The sequence below is a fragment of the Sphaeramia orbicularis genome, chromosome 8 (genome assembly GCF_902148855.1).
Source record: "Sphaeramia orbicularis chromosome 8, fSphaOr1.1, whole genome shotgun sequence".
Classification (NCBI taxonomy): Eukaryota; Metazoa; Chordata; class Actinopteri; order Kurtiformes; family Apogonidae; genus Sphaeramia; species Sphaeramia orbicularis.
The window spans coordinates 28,812,086-28,831,177 of NC_043964.1; the positions used below are offsets into that span (position 1 = coordinate 28,812,086).

Consider the following 19,092-nt stretch of genomic DNA (forward strand, 5'->3'; position numbering starts at 1 on the left):
CACGTCACGTGATCCCCCAGGTTGTCACGTGATCTTAACAGCTGGGTTTTGTGGACATAGCTGTTTGTAATGTAATAACCACAAATAAAACATTATATCCCTTTGTTAATTACCATTCTTAACATTTTGAGTATTAATTGTAATATATTAAATAAGGAGTGTCAAATATACACCTGCTCACAGGATGAATTTACAAAGTGAAACAATTACACATAAGACATTGACAGTGAAGTGTGTCACTGAGTCTTTACAAGTTGTTTTGATCGTTAAGTCAAATGCTATATGGCTATAATGCCTGTTATTAAATGTTTTGTGTCGTTATAGAGTCACTGTTTAATGTTTAACAGGATCCCCTTTGGCTGCCACCAAGGTGACAAGTTAATCTTCCTGGGGTCCACACAGAAGGACAACACAAAACACAGAACATGACAATACATGATATGCATGACAGTCACATTTCACATTATTAACAATGCAAATCTAAAAGCAATAACCATTATAAACATAATCAAAACATAAAACATCATCAGAAAAATATGGGATTAGTTATTACATTCATGAGTTGCATCCATCAAAGAAAGCAGCATACACTGCCCCCATACAGTATACTTGCTCAGATATTTAAGTAGTGCCTTCTCAGGTGATACTTGAAAGATGATTTACCATTCAATTTACATATGTTCAAGGGGCAGTTATTCCAGTGATTGATGGCACGATAAATAACTGTCCTCTTTAAAGCATTTGTTTTAGGATGTGGCAACATAATCTGGCCATCACCAGCTGACCTATTAAAATGAGAATGAACTTGACTGCATCTGACAATTTGTAAAGGAAAACAGGTTGAGTAGAAAAGACAGTGTTACTGAAAAATTTAACTGTGTTGAACACAAGCCTATTCTCTGCCATTAACCATGAGAGTTGACGGTGCATACTGACAGTGCTTGTTCTTATGGGACAATATAAGACTAACCTATCTGTGATCTGTAAATTGTAATCCACGTGTGTAAATAATAAACTGAGACATAATGTTGTTAAATAAAATTGCAGTTATTATTCCTAAGAAATTTCTGGTTGTTCATGGATGTTAAGGTTACTACAGTTTTTTTGTGAAAGGATAGTTTGTAAATGTAAACATTTTCATAATGTAATTTTATTTTTATTTTTGCATTAAAACAAAGGGAAATATTTGGAGTTGTTATTATTTAAGTTATAAGTTATTAATGCTATTGTTTTACTGGTCTGGTTCATTTGGCTGTATGTGGCCCCTGAAGTAAGATGAGTTTGATATCCATGTATTAAATCATTTTGGAATTTCATTTCAATATTAAAGATTTAACAGGATCATTAAGATCCTTTTGTATATTATTAACCTGTTCTTTTTATAAATTTATGATACAGCACCCAAGCCAAATTAATGTAGAATCAATGTAGTGAGCATCAAAAACTGACCTCTAGAAGATTTAATGGTTGTATTGTTTCCCAATGTGCTTTCCCCCCCCAGCTGGGGTTCTAAAGCAAGTTGAAATTCTGAGAAAATGCTGACATAAAAAATTATTTAACACAGTAAGCAACTCAATGCATACTAAGGATAGTAAAAACCAAACCTTGGTCAGCACACAGACAGCTCCTCAGTCTTCTGAGCAACATGGGAAACCCCTGCAGTATGATTGTTAAAATGTGGAAGTTGAGGCAATGTTTATGGCAATTGTTCGACTTCTCAGATGATTCATCACCAGAATTACTTTTCTGGGACAAAAAAGACCAGTGTATTATATACTTTCTCAAGTGCAAGAAATAAAGTGGATTTTCTGAAATCTTGCTTACATTACACACACACATATATATATATATATATATATATATATATATATATATATATATATATATATATATATATATATATATATATTTTTTTTATTTTTTTTTTTATTTTTTTTTTTTTTTTTTTTCTGTTAAAAACATTAACTGCAGCAAACTTGTACTTCATTATTACCCAACTTGTCTTGTTAAATCCCATTCTGGAAAATCATTTAACACACACTGAAGGCACAGACTTGCACCACGGCTTTTATTTGAAGTCAATACAAAAAAATATATATTCACATTACAGGTCTATTGAGAAAACACTGTGCTGCCACGACAGAAGTTTCACAAATAAAACTGCCTTTTTGGAATGAAGCAAAAACTATTTCAAGTAATAGTGGTGTGTTCTTTGCCTTTCCACATTTATACATATAGTTCTATGTACATTTATAAAACACAGGATATAACCAGTCTGGAGAAACAGTTTTAAAATGTATTTACAGTCCATCACAATGGTTTACAGACATCTTGTGCTCCATGTCCTGAATGAGGCATACAGTACTTTCAAAACCCAAGTAGTTATCATTTAGTGTCTGAACTTCCCTCCACAAAAGGAAAACAAATACTTCAGTATTGATTGTTCAAGCTTAGAAATGTTTGCATTTCATTGAATTGTCCTCCTTCAGTGGTGATAAAAGTGCTAGACTTAATCTGGATGTGGGTAAAACTGAGTAAAGTACAATCAGCATGTTGCATTTGGGTGCCTCAGACTGGAGGTGAAAAGTCAACGACTGTACAGAATTAAACACTTGATTGATGAGCTTAAGTTTGAGATTCTCATCCAGCTGGTGATTCTTAGTTAATGCCATTATCAGCACAGATTATTGAACATGTGTCAATGTCTCAGCAGTTAACATCTACGTGGTGCAGTCACTGTAGAGGTTTCTTTTGAGGTTGAACAATAAAACAGCAAAACTATTGAATATTTACAAGAAAATGCAGACTAGTAAAAGACACATTCCATAGCCGTTTCTTTTTAAGCAGATGTCTCTGAAAGCACAAATGACATCACCACAGTACCTTTGGCAAACACAAGCACAACGGGACAAAACTAATCAAATTCATAATCATTGCGGACATTTTTGTCAGCAAGATGACCTACTGATGACATTCTCCAAATACAAGAAATCCTTGTATAGACAGTGCATATTAAAACATTGATAACCAGTACTTTCAAATATAACACGACAGCTATGATTTTCACTGCAACCCAGCCCCCCTATAACAAGTCCATGAGATTTCATTTATTTTACAACTATCCTACTTGATTTGAGATAGGTTGTTGTAAAAGGCTGTAAAAACATCAGAAATGGCAGAAATGGTACCCGGCTCCTGAGGAAAGTTAAGTTATGTTCCAGTGGTTTCAGAACTGACTGTGAATCAGTGGGTTTACTATTGTGGTTTATGCGAGGTACGCATTTGCTCTACACCTGTAAACATGCAAATGAAATGTAACTTAATAGAAAAGTATATTTCGAATTGATACATATTTATTAATTTCCCTTACTTGCCTTTAAAGTATCTTGATCTTATGGCAGTTGATAAACCAGTGCAGACTTGAGGAGTGGGCGACAGCATCGATAATACTACAAAGGTGCTGGAGGGTAAGAACTGAGCATGTGGTCTGTAAACACCCTGATCTTCGTAAGACCAGTCAAAAACACTGTCTATAGGCTCAGGAACCCCATACTTTCACCTTCTTCCTCCTCCTCCTCATCATCATCATCATCATCATCATCATCATCTTCATCTTCTTTGTTCATCTCACCTCCACTGTGAGCTGCCGTGTTCTTCCTCTTCACTTGTTTGCTGGAGGTACCCCGGGGCCTCTGCATGGGCACCAAGAGGCGGAAACCTGGCTGGGCGTTGGCAGAGGCTGCGCCCAAAGAGGTGGTAAAGGTCTTGAATGTGCAAGGAATAAGGGAGGAGGAGCTTGTGGAGGTGGGGCTAATGCTCTGGACGGATGAATATCCTGAACTGTGTAGGTCAGCGGAACAGGAAAGAGGTTCCTGGTCTTGGCAATCCATTTTCACCCCCTCCTCCATTTCACAGATGCTGTCGTCATCACTGGACAGGGCTGTGCAGTGCTGTTGATTTCTGTCTGCATCAGTCAGTGGATGAAGTTTGATAGATATCATGGAAGCTACGGAAAAAGAAGAGGTGTTAAATGGTGAACGATTTTTAACAAGTTTACATAATAAACATTATTTATAACTTCATCTGTCAATGGTTTCTGCAGGTTTTGTGAAGTTACTTCAGACCTTTGGAAGACCCTTAAACCTACTGACTAGTGTTAAATACTTCACACTCAGGCCAAACATTAGTGATGCTCCTTACATAAATACAGACAAAAACTGAGCAATAGCAGGCATTTGTTTGTGCCTTCATGCTTTTCTAACTTCCCACATGACTAATGTATTCATCCCAAAAGTTCCTAATTTCAGCATTTTCTTGCATAAGGTATATCAAAGTAATAAATGCAATGTTCTCTAATCATATCACATTGAACTTGTGCCCATGATCGATTAATTCAACAAAACCAGAACACATTTTGATACAGTATTTCTAGAAGTAGGTATTTTGATTAACCCATAAAGACCCAAACAGCCACTGGCGACCAAGAGCTTCTACTGATCTAAACTGTTTAATACCTGTTGATCCACAAGCCATGTAAATAGTTGGTGTAAAATACAGTTTGTCATCTTTTCGTGGTCATCAGATATGACCCATTTGGACATTCAGAGGCTCTGTAGTGAACATGGAAACACAGTCATCTCTTACAACATTGATTCACCAGGAAAACCCATGGAGTTTCATAAATGACAGTGGGCGGAGGCACTTGTTTTTATTTTGTTATTGATATCTTTGCAGAAAAACTTATTCTTTCTTCAGTTCTCTTTTTTGATACAATTAACCTTTGAATTAACTGACTTCTCATGAACATCTAAATAAATATCTTAAAATACATCCATCCATCCATTCTCTTCCGCTTATCCGGGGCCGGGTCGCGGGGGTAACAGTCTAAGCAGGGATGCCCAGACTTCCCTCTCCCCAGACACCTCCTCCAGCTCTTCCGGGGGGATCCCGAGGCGTTCCCAGGCCAGCTGAGAGACATAGTCTCTCCAACGTGTCCTGGGTCTTCCCCGAGGTCTCCTCCCGGTGGGACATGCCCGGAACACCTCCCAAGGGAGGTGTCCAGGAGGCATCCGAAACAGATGCCCGAGCCACCTCAGCTGGCCCCTCTCGACGCCGAGGAGCAGCGGCTCTACTCCGAACTCCTACCAGGTGACTGAGCTCCTCACCCTATCCCTAAGGGTGCGCCCAGCCACCCGACGGAGGAAACTCATTTCAACCGCTTGTATCCGGGATCTTGTCCTTTTGGTCATGACCCAAAGCTCATGACCAATACATTTACAGTGAAAAATACAAAACTTCGAGGATAAAATTATAATAAATGGTGATAAATTACTTAAGAAAGGCTAAACAGAGAGAAAAAGTCATTTGGGAACTGACACAAAAGTAGCACTGGGTCTTTATGGGTTAAGAGCTGTTGTTAGCCCACATACAAACACCGCATCATCAGCCATGGATACTCCTGACTCTTGTGTTGGTTTAGTTTTGTTGCATTGTTACAGTGTGATCAATGCACATTAGAAATACATGTGAAAGGGAGACTGAAATTAATGCAACTTTAAAAGTATTTTTAATGTTTAATACTGAGATTATTGGATTATAGACCCTTTAAAGACTCATAAAAATGCTGCATAAGGTGATGACATCTTGTAGTTTTTCATACAGGACGTCACTGCTGAGTAAAATGTAGTCATAATCATATTGCACTAAAGACTGACTCATACATTATGCTCCAGTATATGATAAGTTAATTAAGGTGCTGTCAGAATTGTTGGATTTCACATGCCCATTTCGTTTGCCTTGTGTTTGATACTCACAGTCGCTATCTTTTTCTGGTTCGCTCTCCTCCTGATCTCCCTCATAACCGGAACAGGAAGTGTCCAGACTCCAGTCCAGAATATTGCCCACCAGTGTGTCCTCCTGATTAGAAAGCTCCGCAGTGGGTGTGGCAACAAAGCTGCCTCTATGGGCCTGCATGCTGTCATTACGTCTCCTTGAATGGGAGGAGGGAGTGGAGAAGCAGTGGGTTAGAGTGAGTCACAGGAGCATCTTACAGATGGCACAAATAAACACTTTCTGGACAAGACATGTTTGTTTATGCCAGGAGTCAGAGATGACAAGAAACGCTAAATGAGCAACAGATGAGGTGGGGAGCACTGGTGATTTAACTGCTGGTGACTTGAGTGTAATGACTGATTTTCATGAATCAGTTGTGTTTTCAATCACAACGGTGTACATGTCATTACAAAACCTTCTAAGAGCTTCAAAATAAGGTGAAATTCAGGGTCCCTACAGCATGAAGAAATACACTAGCTACTTTAGTGAGGGACCATTGTAGCTGTTTCTTGTAACAACACATGAGTGTTGGTGGTTCTGTTATTGTGATCTGCATGACAATGTGACTGGCTTTCAGTAAACATTTTAAAAATAGATGCAACCAAATACTTCAGGATTTTTATTTGCAATGTGAAAAATAGTGTATCTGTAGATTTAAGGAAGCTAAACACAAGATCTTTTTCATTCATGACAGCTAAAAGTACCATAATGGACCTCATGGTTACTGCCTGGACTAGTCTCAACTATAATCATATAGGATTATATATTCAGCTAATATTAAATTTTACATCCTCCATTGATTCTTCTTTCTACCAGAGTTTATACTTGAAACCAGTCCCCTTCCCCTATGCATGATTATTGAAGGTTACGCTCAACTTTGTTACTTTAAAATGCAAAACACTAATTACAAATTCAAGAAATTATTTACAGAGATTTCCCAGAAAACTATAGCAATCTATTATGTCCGGCATTTTTTAGGTCTTAGAATGACAGATTAAAGGTTAAGGATAATTTTGGACAGTCAGATTTAACATTCAAAAAATATGCAACAGGTTAAAACAATTCTTACGGCCTATGTCGTAACAATTTTATAAAACTTTGAAAGACGCAGCCCTGAAAATGATCCTGCACAATGCCATCCACATGTTTCTATGCATTATAACGTATTGAATCCATAACAGGCTTACCTCTTGTTGGCACTGGATGGGGAGGCCAGAAAGTCATATACGTCTGCTGGCTGGTTAGTGGAACTGAGAGACTCCATCTGAGTTTCCTCTTCAGGAATCTCCAAGACCTGACACAGCTCTTTGTAGTCCATCACCTTGTGTTGACCATGAATTATAAAATATTGATTGGAATTAGAAAACCAATGAGAGGTGTGCTGTGCTACAATGCATTAAGATACCAGATACAAACATTTCAGTTATGACAGGAATACCTTGTCTGTGCTGATGTGCTGATAGACCTCATCCTCAAACCGTTGCCTGACACCATTAAGAGCCACATGCCTGGTATCTTTGGGAACATCTTCATTGAAACTGAAGAGAGAAAGATGCCAGGGGATTAGAGAAAGAGAAATGACCATGCTGCTCGCTCTCAGGGACAAATCTTGTTATTTGTCCATTTGAAAATTACTCGATGTTCAACTATCTGTGACTCACGTTTTTGTGATTCACTTGGTGATTCACGACAGTTCAAAACACTCTTCCCATCCACCTCCATATGTACAGACCAACTGCCTCCTACTGTCTGCTGTGAATTTTCATTGTACTTCAGGGATGTTTAAAGACCTTAATGACATCTAATCGATTGAGTGCATTCTGTAAATAGCCAGACACATCACCGGTCAATTCCCATTATCTCTGAGGTCTTAGTTCACAAAATTACTTGGTACTCTGACTTCCACGAGAAATGAATAAATGAAGAGCAATGTTTCCTGTGGTATATTGAATAGACTAGGCTCTTAATACAGATTTTAGGAAAAAAAAACTTTTAGATTAGCTTTTTGGTAAATTGATTATGTTATCAACTGCAATCTCCTGATATCATCACGCAGCACTGATGTCATTAGTGAAATGAAGACAAATTTGTCACACTGTTGACAACAGGAAAACAAAATAATTATCAAAGCAGCAACTGTTCATACAGCAGTGCAGTTTTAGATTTTTAACCAGTCTCTCGATGAAATAATCATCCCAGAAGAGTTCTGAGTTTTACCAGGCCTTGACAATTCCTACTGTCTGAAATACTTCCATTTTGTCATTAAGCTCGCTTACATAATCTTTTCCTTACAATGATGGGAAGCAAACCATGCATAGTGACCTGAATGATTACATTTGTTTTGTAGAGGTTTAAGAATGACTGGATTTTCAGTTCATAAGTTGAACAGAAATATATAATAATTATGAGGGTTCCAAAAATGAGGCTGAAGCTCAGAGGGGACTGAGTGTTTTCTGTCACAGTTCCAAAACTATGGAATGAACTGCCGCCACACATTAGACAGGCCTGCTCACTGTCTAATTTTAAAACTCTTCTTAAAACCCACCTCTTCTCTTTGGCTTTTCACACCACATAAGATGTTGATTTTATGTGTACAAACATTTTATCTGGGGTGGACAATCTATTTATTTATTGATCTATTATGTTTCATTGTGTTTTTATCTTAGTATTTTATCTTCTTATTATAATTTATTGCATTTATTTTACTGTACAGTACTTTGTAAACCTTTGTGTTTGTTTAAATTTGCTTTATAAATAAAAATGGATTGGATTGGATATAACACATGATACAATGCAAGTAAATTCCAAATTGGATTTTGGATTAAAAAAAAAATCCTTCAAATGCACAATCATCACCTTCACCATCTATGCAAGCTTGGTCATTTTTTAAGAATCTCTTTTGTCTGTTGAGTGACCCAGTGAGAAACATAATAGAATGACCAAAATGTCTTTTCACTTGTGAACACTACCTGATCAAAGGCAGCTACAAAAGGCAAAAAAATTAGGGTCTTTCAGAGAGTAGACGTACACAGACGCAATGTTTGAATGTGACTTGATTGGTAACTGTACACAGAAATAAGGGAAATGGATTGCTTGACGACCAGTGCAATGAAAACACATACAAAATGGAAAGCTTACCATTTGACATAGAGCAGCAGAGAAAGGGGGACAAGGTCTTCCTTTGAGAAGCCTGTGTAGTCGACTAAGAGGCAGGGCCAGATGGGAGCTGCAAAGAGGGAGACAGCGGGCATAAGTCAAGGTGAACACAAACTTTACCCTCAACAAAAGCTGTAAATTCTATTTGCTTGAAAAGGTTATTTGCATTACACGTCAGCACTGAAGTGTTTCTATGAAAACTTATGAAATGTGAATATTAAATTAGTTGCGTGTGTACATCTGTGTCAGGGATTGTTATTACCATAATGATGTAGTGCTCGAGTAAGCAGTAGTGCAGCACAGGCCAGTTTGGCACATGGTGGTGTGGCCAAAGCGGAGTAAAGCAGGGACAGTTCACAGATGTAGCTGAAGAGATGAGTGGTCCGCCTTTCCAGAGGAAGCAGAGACAGCAACACCTCCCCGTAGTCCAGCAGTGTGGGGCTCTGAGGGAAGGCACATAAAAAGCACCCATAAAATTTGCTGCTTTTCAGTGCAAAATTAGTCACAAAAGATGGGAAAGGGTTGTTAGTGTACTAACCCTGATCTTGCCCCGCAGCACAGACATGACTTCTCCCATCATCCGAACTAGATCCTCATATTTATAGGTGTTGTCTGTGAGCCATACAGCCTCACGGATGGTCAGGATTTCTTTACTGACATAGCTTAAAAAGAAAAAAAAAAAAAAAAGGGGAAAATTACACTAGTGTCATAAAAGTAGAAAAATATTAATTTAATATCTGGCTGATTTTGTTTATGTAAAACAAAATGGATATTTGATTATTATTCTATTCAAATCCACTTAAGATATTTACAGTCATGGCTGATGTCAACAAATCCACATGTGCCTAATAGGAAGTAGAGATATTCTTGCAGTGCATCATTACCGTGTACAAATCACCATACAGGCGATTCCCAGTAACTGGAGGCGAGATTTGGGGACAGAGCGCAGTGCCAGATAGCGATCCACACATCCTAGTGTCATATGTAGCGTTAGGCTGGAGAACTCCTTCATGGTGGTCACTTCCACAAGCCAGTCCACCAGTATGTACCTTGATAAGAAGAGATGAGAGCAGTGAGAAAACCAAAAAACACACAGAATTCCTACAGATTTTCAGTGTCAAAATGGAATACTTTTCCAGACTCAAACTTGCAGATTTCCCGTAGAGGTTTTCAGACCACATTTGACAAATACAAACTATACAGGTTTTGTATGAATAGTTTTAAAATCCAATCATTAATATTTATAGTTTTGCATTTATTCTGCAACATAATAACATGAAAAGTCAGAATATAACAGATGACTGTCGTCAGATACTGTGGCGACATCAGTCTGTATCCATCTTGCCTTACCATCTACAACATCAAGCTGATAGTTTGGAAACAATTTTTCCACATTCTTTTCTCTTGTCTGTACATCATCAAGCCTAAAAAAAAACTTACATACTGAGTAAGAACTGTGATGTGGCTAAAATAGAATTTTTTTAACAAGATCACAGTCTACAAAAATATATGTAAGTATTAGGTTATTAAACTTTCAAAGCAAAAGATAAACCGATTAGCTGGCGTTCTCTGATTCTAACAATCAGCTGCACCTTTTAAGGAAAAGGTTTCACTCCATTTTCTGGTACTGTAGTCATGGCAATCAAATCATAGCAGCTTTTTGTGTGTACCTCATGGGGTCTTTAATTCCTTGTCCAAGAGTCTCCCATGCTCTGTGGCAAGCTGTTGGGTTGGAGGAACTGAAAAACTGGGCCACCAAGTCAGTGCAGGCCTTTGTGTCCAAACCCAGGGGATTCCCACTGCAGCACACTTTGGCCAGGGATAGCTACATGAACAATATTAGGAGAAAAACAAAATGCAACAGGCTGAAATGATCCGCTTGGGAGTATTTGGTCACAAAAGAAAAAAAAAACTAAAGCATTTGAGAGCTGTAATAGCCCTCGCTGTTGCAATTACTTTGTGAGTATTGTGTCATTTTTGTGATTCACTGCTTGCAGCTTCAGCAAAGCATTGACAAAACAAATGGTACAAACCCTATGTTGACAACTGTCACAGGGGCTTGACAGTGTCTGATAGGGCTTCAACAAAAACAAGAAATATGAATGGTGGACCAATGCATGAGTGTGAGATGAAACACATTTTTAAATATCAGAGAGTTGTCAACAGACAAATACTTAACAAAACATCAATCATCTGATGAATCAATATAAAGTCAGTGAACTATAGACCATCACATCACTTACCTGTGCCTCCCAGCATCCTTTGGCAGCATAATTCCTGAGGGTTCGCACACACTGAAGGTACCTGCCTGGATCATTCATCTAAAATTAAAATATAATAGATTAAATGAACATCATATAATCTCACTAACAATTGATTGTCAGCAGCTAATTTAAGCATGACCCCTCTTTAAATAAACTCAACACAGGAAAGAGATTCAAGAAACAATCACACTCACTGCTGCTTTACGACTGTGCTCCCACAACAGGTAGGAACTCTGCAGACAGCCAGCCTGTGACGACTCCTCCAACATAGATATAGCCTCTGACCGTCTTTCATCATCCTAAAAATGAAAACAGTATCCAGTCAATAGATGCTAATAGCAAATTTAACAGAGCAGATAGATAGATAGATAGATAGATAGATAGATAGATAGATAGATAGATAGATAGATAGATAGATAGATAGATAGATAGATAGATAGATAGATAGATAGAGAGAGAGAGAGAGAGAGAGAGAGAGAGAGAAATGATGCAAAACACTGATTTGACTAAAGATGTCATTACATTCAGAATTTTAGAGATCAGAGTTGTGTGAAACAGTGTGAAATTATTTGTCAAGCTGTTAAAATAACAAAGCACATTGTGGCTATGGGTAAAAAGAATCAACAGTAAATGGAAGGCAACAGCTGTGTTACATGATGGGAGGAGGAAAAAAACAATTACTCCATCTGTGCTGCTAATTACTACTCAGACAACCCTCTGTGACAGTTGCACAAAGCTTAACATACCGATTAGAGACTGATAGATTGTTCCAAAATCACAGAGACATTCAGATTCATTCTAATGTTCACACTCACTTCAAACAGTTGCAGAACTCTGGCCAAACAGTGCAGCAAGGGCCCCTTTTTTTCCTGTGAAGAGACAAACAAATGGAAGAACACCTTAATTTTCATATCACAGTACTGATGAACAATCTGAATACAGCACCATTTTTTCTCCTAATTTCAATTACAATTTTACTTGTAACATTACAGCAACTAAGAGAGCCTCATGTAAAGCTGTACTTTGCACAGAGAATGACAAAAGTGCAGGTGATGTCTGAATTTCAGTTTTTATGTTTGACCATTCAACGTATGAGAATCAGGTTATTTAACAGCATGTTTTCACATCATGTAAAAAGTCTGCGGCACCTACCACATTGTTGTCACACTCAGCCTTGAGATGATCAAACACCACAGCCTTGCAGCAGCTGCCGGTGGGCGACCATGGTGGACGGATAAAGACCCAGATGAAGGGATCAGTCATGGGAGAGCGTAGACTCTCTGCCAGGCTGAAGAAGTGAGAGGCCTTGCGACCACATACATCCGCTCGCCCCTCGTCACTTAACAATGCTGATATAGGGAAATGCAATCGATTAGCTGTAATCATTTTCAACATACATTGTTTTTTTAATGTCTTAATTTTATAAGTATGTCACAATAAAGAGGTGTTACATCGCTGAATTGAACATGCAACCTAAAGGAGGCTTTCTTAAAGGCTAACTTAGAGAAGAATTAAGGAGTAGTGATTCACTTACGTCCTTCATTGTACAAATATGCAATTCCTAGTTTCACAGCAGCTTCAAAATTCCCTTTTTCTGCAGCTCTAAAGAACAAGACAGAATTCCAAGTAAAGCTATACATGTGATAAAGAACACATTTGTGATTTTGTTGAAAATGAAAAAAATTGTTAATGTCTGTACCTTTCAAATAGCCATAGAACTGGCGGGACTGGCCATGTGTCTTCAAAATTGACTTTGGCCCACAGACTGGCGTGGTTGTCAACAACATCCCGCAGCCGAGGATGAACCTGTAACAGAAGTCAGACCAATTATACATGTAGTCAGGTGGTTCAAGATGCTGAACCACAACAAATTTGGGACAGTGTGGCACACTGCTGTTAAAGGTTTTGAGGATCTGTTGAAGTGTGTCCAGTAGGTTTACTTACTGCTCTGATGCACAGCAGATCCTCAGCAGAGAGGTAAGGCAGCACACAGAGGAGGACCTCCTCAGGAAGAGACAGCAAGGTTAGGGCTGAAGTCCTTTTACGGATCCGTTTCCGAATTGGGAGAGAGTAGCATTTTGAGCAACGGCAATGGGCCACTGAAAGAAAATAAATACAATTGCAAGTTTTCAGCAAACAGTTCAGACATTTTAATAATGCAGTTCTAATTCAGTGGAGCAGCTCAGTGGTTACACACATTTTGAGTGTGCACACCCATTCAAGTCATTCAATAGCATTTCGCATCTCAGTGAAAGGATGGCAACCTAATTACCACATCACTGTCACACAAATATTTGCAGTTCATTTAAAGCAAGCTAATAGTAGTCTGGTTTAAAATAGTAGTCGTGGTACTGGCAGTAGTAGTAGTAGTAGTAGTACCAGTGCCAGTAATAATATGCAAGCTAGTAAGGCACCCCAAAGGGAAGGTTATGGCTGCACATTCAAAAAGCCTAACGTAAGGGACGAGGTGATCTAGTCGATTCAAAGACGTAAAGGAGAAAAATATAAAATGTCTGGAAAGATGATCATCTCCTAAAAAGTAAAATAAGCTTCCTATGTAAACAATAAAAGCCCTTAAAGTGTAAAATGTTTTCTGATGATGATGTACTGAACATCTTAGAGGACAAGTCAAATCAAGTGAGCGCCCAAATTTCCCTCCCGTAGCTCAAATACAGCTGGAGTAAAGTTAAGCCCAAGTTACATTAAACTTAACACTGCAATTCAATATTTCATCATGACATATACATACAATACTAGATAAAATACTTTATATATCAAGCTGTAAAGCATTAATCTGTTTAACACAAAATCCGTGAGCGCCCCGGGTAACGTTTGAGTTTGGTTGAGCGAGTTAGCAGTGCTTTCTTGCTTTGCAGTAGATTAGTTCATGCATGTCGGAAACAGATTTTAACAGATTCTTACTATTTGATGATATTAAGTTTAGTAGTTGTTGACAATCGCTACATGTACTTACCGCCCCCTTTCATTGCAAAAGTAGAGATGTCCAAACTGTGATGGCTTTAGCTAACACTGGAGCTCCGAGCGGCGATTTTAAACTCTTCTTCGCTTCACAGGTATTTTGCTCATAAATAAATTAACGGACGTATTCACCTAATATATTGTTATGATATATATCAATGCTGCACTGAACGCTTATTAACCTCCACAACTCCTGATGTCTATAACTTTGGCTAGCTTTCGCCTAGATTCAAATTCTAGCACGCGTCCTCACTCATTGGACCCGCCCCAAAACCACTCTAGGACCGCCCGCGCTCACCGTTTAAACTCTGCGTTCAATCCAATTGGTCGAGTGTAGACCCGCCTTACTATGCCTTAGTAGATAGCTGATTGGTCATGTTGAGGAACAGCAGCTCTGACTGGCCATATTTTATAAACTCCAAAATATCCAATGATCATTGGATAGCGTAATGCCATTTCGAAGTACGCGCTCGCAAATTGATGGATATGATTGGTTGACCTGGTTATGAAGACCCTCTTTTGACACACCTTTTTACTATGACTTACGGGATATGTAGTTGAATAGATACAGGCGTTTAAATGTCCTTGGTTTAAAGGGACAGGCGCACCTTAGCAATAACCTGATTTAAGCAGTTTAGGAGGCAAATTCCTATAGAGTACAATGAACGACTCTGTAAGAACCTTTACAATACTTTATATGTTAGGCTGTCATCATTAAAAGTACTTTATCTAACATTCCAAACTCGCATGGTAGTAAGTTAAGCACAATAAAAGTATGTCCTTATAGCAAGTTAAAGCTGCAGTATGTAGGATTGTGGCCAAAACTGGTACTGCAATTACATTCAAAATACTGCAGAACGTGGTATCCTCTCCTCCTCCCCCCAGGCTAGGGGTTGCCAGATCCCACATGAGCATCTACTACTAGCGTTTCCTCTAATCCTTGCCACCACACCATAAATTTCATACAAAAAAATCATCACCAGACTTATTCTACATAAGTCTAATATATAACAGGCCAGGACAAACGTCCTGCACACTCAAATGAAAGTTTGCGAAGATTCAGGAGATAGAGAAAAGGGAAATGAGCGTTAGGTTTCACTTTTACTACAAGCCACACGATCGCTGTAACCCCCCACCACCACCACCGAACCACGGACACCGGACTACCGACCCCCCACCCCTTCCGGACTACCGATCCCCCCCACACACACACCGAACCACAGACGCCGAACTACCAACCGAACCCCCCACCGAACCACGGACACCGGACTACCGACCCCCCCCGACCGAACCACAGATGCCGAGCTACCGACCCCCCCCCCACCACCACCACCACCACCGAACCACGGACCGAACACCCCCCCCATTCGGATTACACACCGCTAAATGAACAGGTCACTTCCACAGTAAACACTGAACTACAAGGAGCTACCATGGCAAGAGACAAGTCCTACAGCGGTACCTGGTCTGTTCACCAGTCCCAGATCGGCAGTCTCTTCACCAGGGCCAGGAGAAGAGACTGCTGCCCGGCGCCGGAAGAAGGGACCAGGTGAAGAGGCCGCGACCTCGGCTCTCAGTGGCTCTTACCGGTGGTCAGACTAAGGCAGAGCCGGCATCGGTCTTCAAATCCTTGTCCTCTTTCAGCCGTCTCCATGTTTCTAAATCATCTCCTATACATCTCCTTGTTTTATTTCTCACTTTGTCACGATGAATTTGGGAATAATAAGAGGCCTTTTAGGTTTAATAATGTCAGACATTTGTGATCAGAAATGTTCCAGCTGCAGCTCAGTGGGAACTGGCAACCTGGATGCTGAAAGGCTTCGGACTCTGTGATTAGCAGACAGGTGATGGGCGGGGCATCAGACCAAAACACACAATGTCAACATAAACATCATTTCGGGGCTGACACTGAGCTTTTCAACTGCACATATTCTGGCTGGACTACTACTGTCAGTGAGATCAGTATTTGAAATGAACATGATTCCTTAATGTCTGGTGACAGTCAAGGCAATTTTACAATTACTTAGAACATAATTCCTACATACTGCAGCTTTAAGCATGTGAAAAAAAATGCAATTGAAATTTTTTTTAATGAACCTATTTTTCACGGAGTTACAAAAATGTCCACTCAGATCGATACCGTACGTTTAATTTCTGAAGCAAAGAAACATGTATTTAAACCCATCATCAGAAAGTGATATACTGTGTGAAAAATATGAAATAAAAACATTTTTAATGCTGCTAATCTGATGTTTTCTCACATTTTACATACTCTAACACTAGTTATTACTCACTTCATGGAGATGATATGCAAAAAAAAACACTTTTTTTAAGGAAACCGGTAATTACTGTCTAATAACAATTAGTAATTGATTTCCACTCGAACATGTTAATGCAGATCAGGTTTATCTAGAACAGTAAAGTTACAGTAATGGTATAAATGTTAGTGTATTATTATGGGATGGTGCATAAGTGTCCATTGTGTTGGCTGATATGGAACTAAAACAACAAAAACTGTGAATATACAAGAGAACAGCTGGAGAAGAACTGTCCACTGGAGTGACCACTATACATGAAAGGGTTAAGCACAATAAAAGTATGTCCTTACGGTCTTAAGTGATGAGGTGTTCCCATCCAGCTGTTTTTATTAACAGTGAATCGGGGTCAAAATACAGGTTTCGGGGCAAAATGGATTAAATTCAGGGTTAAAATCCTCTGGTTACATCGAACAGCTCCTTATTCAACAGCTCAGGCATGCGATTATTATGAAGAAATGTGTTTTAATCCTTTCATGCATGAATCATGAGAACCTTAATCAAGATTTTTTTAATCCTCTGTAAGCATAGAAAAAACAACACGGTTGAAAATTTTCTTATAAGCCTATTTTTTATGGAGTTCCAAAAATGTCCACTCAGTTTAGTTTTTGAAGCAAAGAAAAATTTGTGAAAACTATGAGATAAAAACATTTTTAATGCTGCTAATTTGATGTTTTCTCACATTTTAACAAACTCTAATACTAGTCACTACTTACTTCATGGAGATAATATGCAAAAAAATCCAACTTTTTGTTTAAAAATAATTAATTACAGTGTAATAACAGTAACAAGCAATTGATTTACATTCAAACATGCTACTGCAGATCAGGTTTATCAAGAACAGCAAAGTTACAGTAATGGTATGAATGGCAGTGGATAGGATGATGCATAAGTGTCCACTGTGTTGTCTGATATGGAACTAAAACAACAAAATCCATGAATATATAAGAAAACAAATGTAGAATAACTGTCCACTGTAGTGATCACTATGCATGAAAGGGTTAAACTGTAAAATATCCAATAAATTATCAATCTAACTTGAAACATTTTACATTTTAGCTGTAATAAGGAGGTACTAATTATTAATGTTTGATTCTATCTTCATTCAAATTAACAATTAAAATAGAAATTTAGTACTCATATCTGGATAGACGAACTAACTAGCTAACAGTAGTGGATGGAAAGCCTGTGCAGATTTGCTTAAAACAAATGTTATATTTTCAATGGAAACCTTTATGGGTTTGTGTTCTCTTCAAAATCAAAACATGGGATATGAACTTAATATATTGAATGTAGGGACTAATGGTAAAAATTCTTCACAGAGGGATGCCTAATCCCTTTAGTTGTAATTGGAAACACAAATGGTGACATTTGAAGGTTGAATCTTTTAGACCAGGCAGGGATAAAGACCTACTGATTAATGAACGTGATTAAAAGGTGATTACATTGCATTAACTTGGATTTAGTGATTTATTGATTGATGGTAGATTGCTACCTTAGCTTTTAAAAGGGCCAATGAGTGACTGAATAGACCAATTAATCAGCTAGTTTTTTTAGTAACGAAAAACATTAACTGGCTTGAAAAGGACAAGGAAGTTGGTCTGTTATCCCCTTTTTCACCTGAATAACAATGTTTGAATTTATTTAGTTTAATCAAAGAAGTTCAGAGTGACCCGTCGAATGTACTGGTGGAGCATAGTAACCCTGCTGGATCAAGCAAGATTATTGATTTCTTCATTCTTCACACACACACTTTAAGCCTTATTTATTCATCAATATTTGTGGAACCTGCTTGGAAGTACACAAGAAAAGCCATAGATTAGTTCAGCCTCGGTAGCTGCCTTTGTGAAAATTACATGATGAGAGTCACTGTGTTCGATTAGGATTGTGAATATGTGCAACCCTCTTTTCTGAGCCGTCTCCTTATGAATACTTGTCTTTTGAAGGTGGCCATAAAAGAGCAGAGTAGACTCGCAGTTATCATTTGTTCCTTTCAGACTCTATTGATCTTCACATCATTTGCTCATTCAGTTCCATGATCAACAAAAGAACTGGTGTTGATGACCTACTCCACTCAATATAAATATATATATTTTTTATCGTTTCCTGTCTGTAATTGCCACCTCGAGGGATTTGTTTCAATACAGAGCAAATAAAACGCATTTGTTATTTGTCTGCATTCACTGAAGCATGTGTTGTTGGCTGTATGCTACAACAGTGGTGCTGTATGATCATATTGTCTTGTGGCTGACCTCATAGGGCAGAGTCTGTGACATCTGTAATTGGATGCAGTCACTGTTTCCATGGATACCCCAACCCATTTCAACCAAGTTATTAGTAAAACAGAAAGTGACCAGTAACAGCCAAGCATAACAAGCATCTGTAACAAGAATCCATTTGATTTTCATTGAAAAGATGTGTCATAATTGTCAAAATCAGATGCAAGAGTGTTCCACTTTACACCTGAGTGGTTAACGTCCTATGAGATTGTGATGCAGCAAGTTATTAATTAATGTCATACAGTATGACGCCCACAGCAAGACACA

At 38.5% G+C, this 19,092-nt stretch overlaps 1 protein-coding gene across 1 annotated transcript; it reads right to left on the bottom strand.

Annotated features, from left to right (window-relative positions):
- Positions 1–2,054: 2,054 nt before the first annotated feature.
- On the bottom strand, positions 2,055–14,443 carry ccnf (cyclin F). The gene is made up of 17 exons (XM_030141039.1): positions 14,227–14,443; positions 13,197–13,351; positions 12,952–13,058; positions 12,787–12,854; positions 12,405–12,601; positions 12,068–12,121; positions 11,447–11,551; positions 11,232–11,309; positions 10,659–10,813; positions 9,873–10,037; positions 9,527–9,650; positions 9,251–9,431; positions 8,971–9,058; positions 7,271–7,370; positions 7,020–7,153; positions 5,814–5,989; positions 2,055–4,006 (listed from the first exon to the last, which is right to left on the bottom strand). The coding sequence occupies exons 1-17, from the start codon at positions 14,237–14,239 to the stop codon at positions 3,531–3,533; spliced, it is 2,376 nt and encodes a 791-aa protein (XP_029996899.1). The 5' UTR covers positions 14,240–14,443; the 3' UTR covers positions 2,055–3,530.
- Positions 14,444–19,092: the final 4,649 nt, after the last annotated feature.

Bases quoted from the DNA above. Each gene is read 5' to 3' on its own strand.
- ccnf (XM_030141039.1), bottom strand. The intron at 11,310-11,446 runs GTGAGTGTGATT...TTTTAATTTTAG, and splicing joins AGCACAGTCGTAAAGCAGCA to ATGAATGATCCAGGCAGGTA. The intron at 5,990-7,019 runs GTAAGCCTGTTA...CTCCCATTCAAG, and splicing joins CCATCCAGTGCCAACAAGAG to GAGACGTAATGACAGCATGC.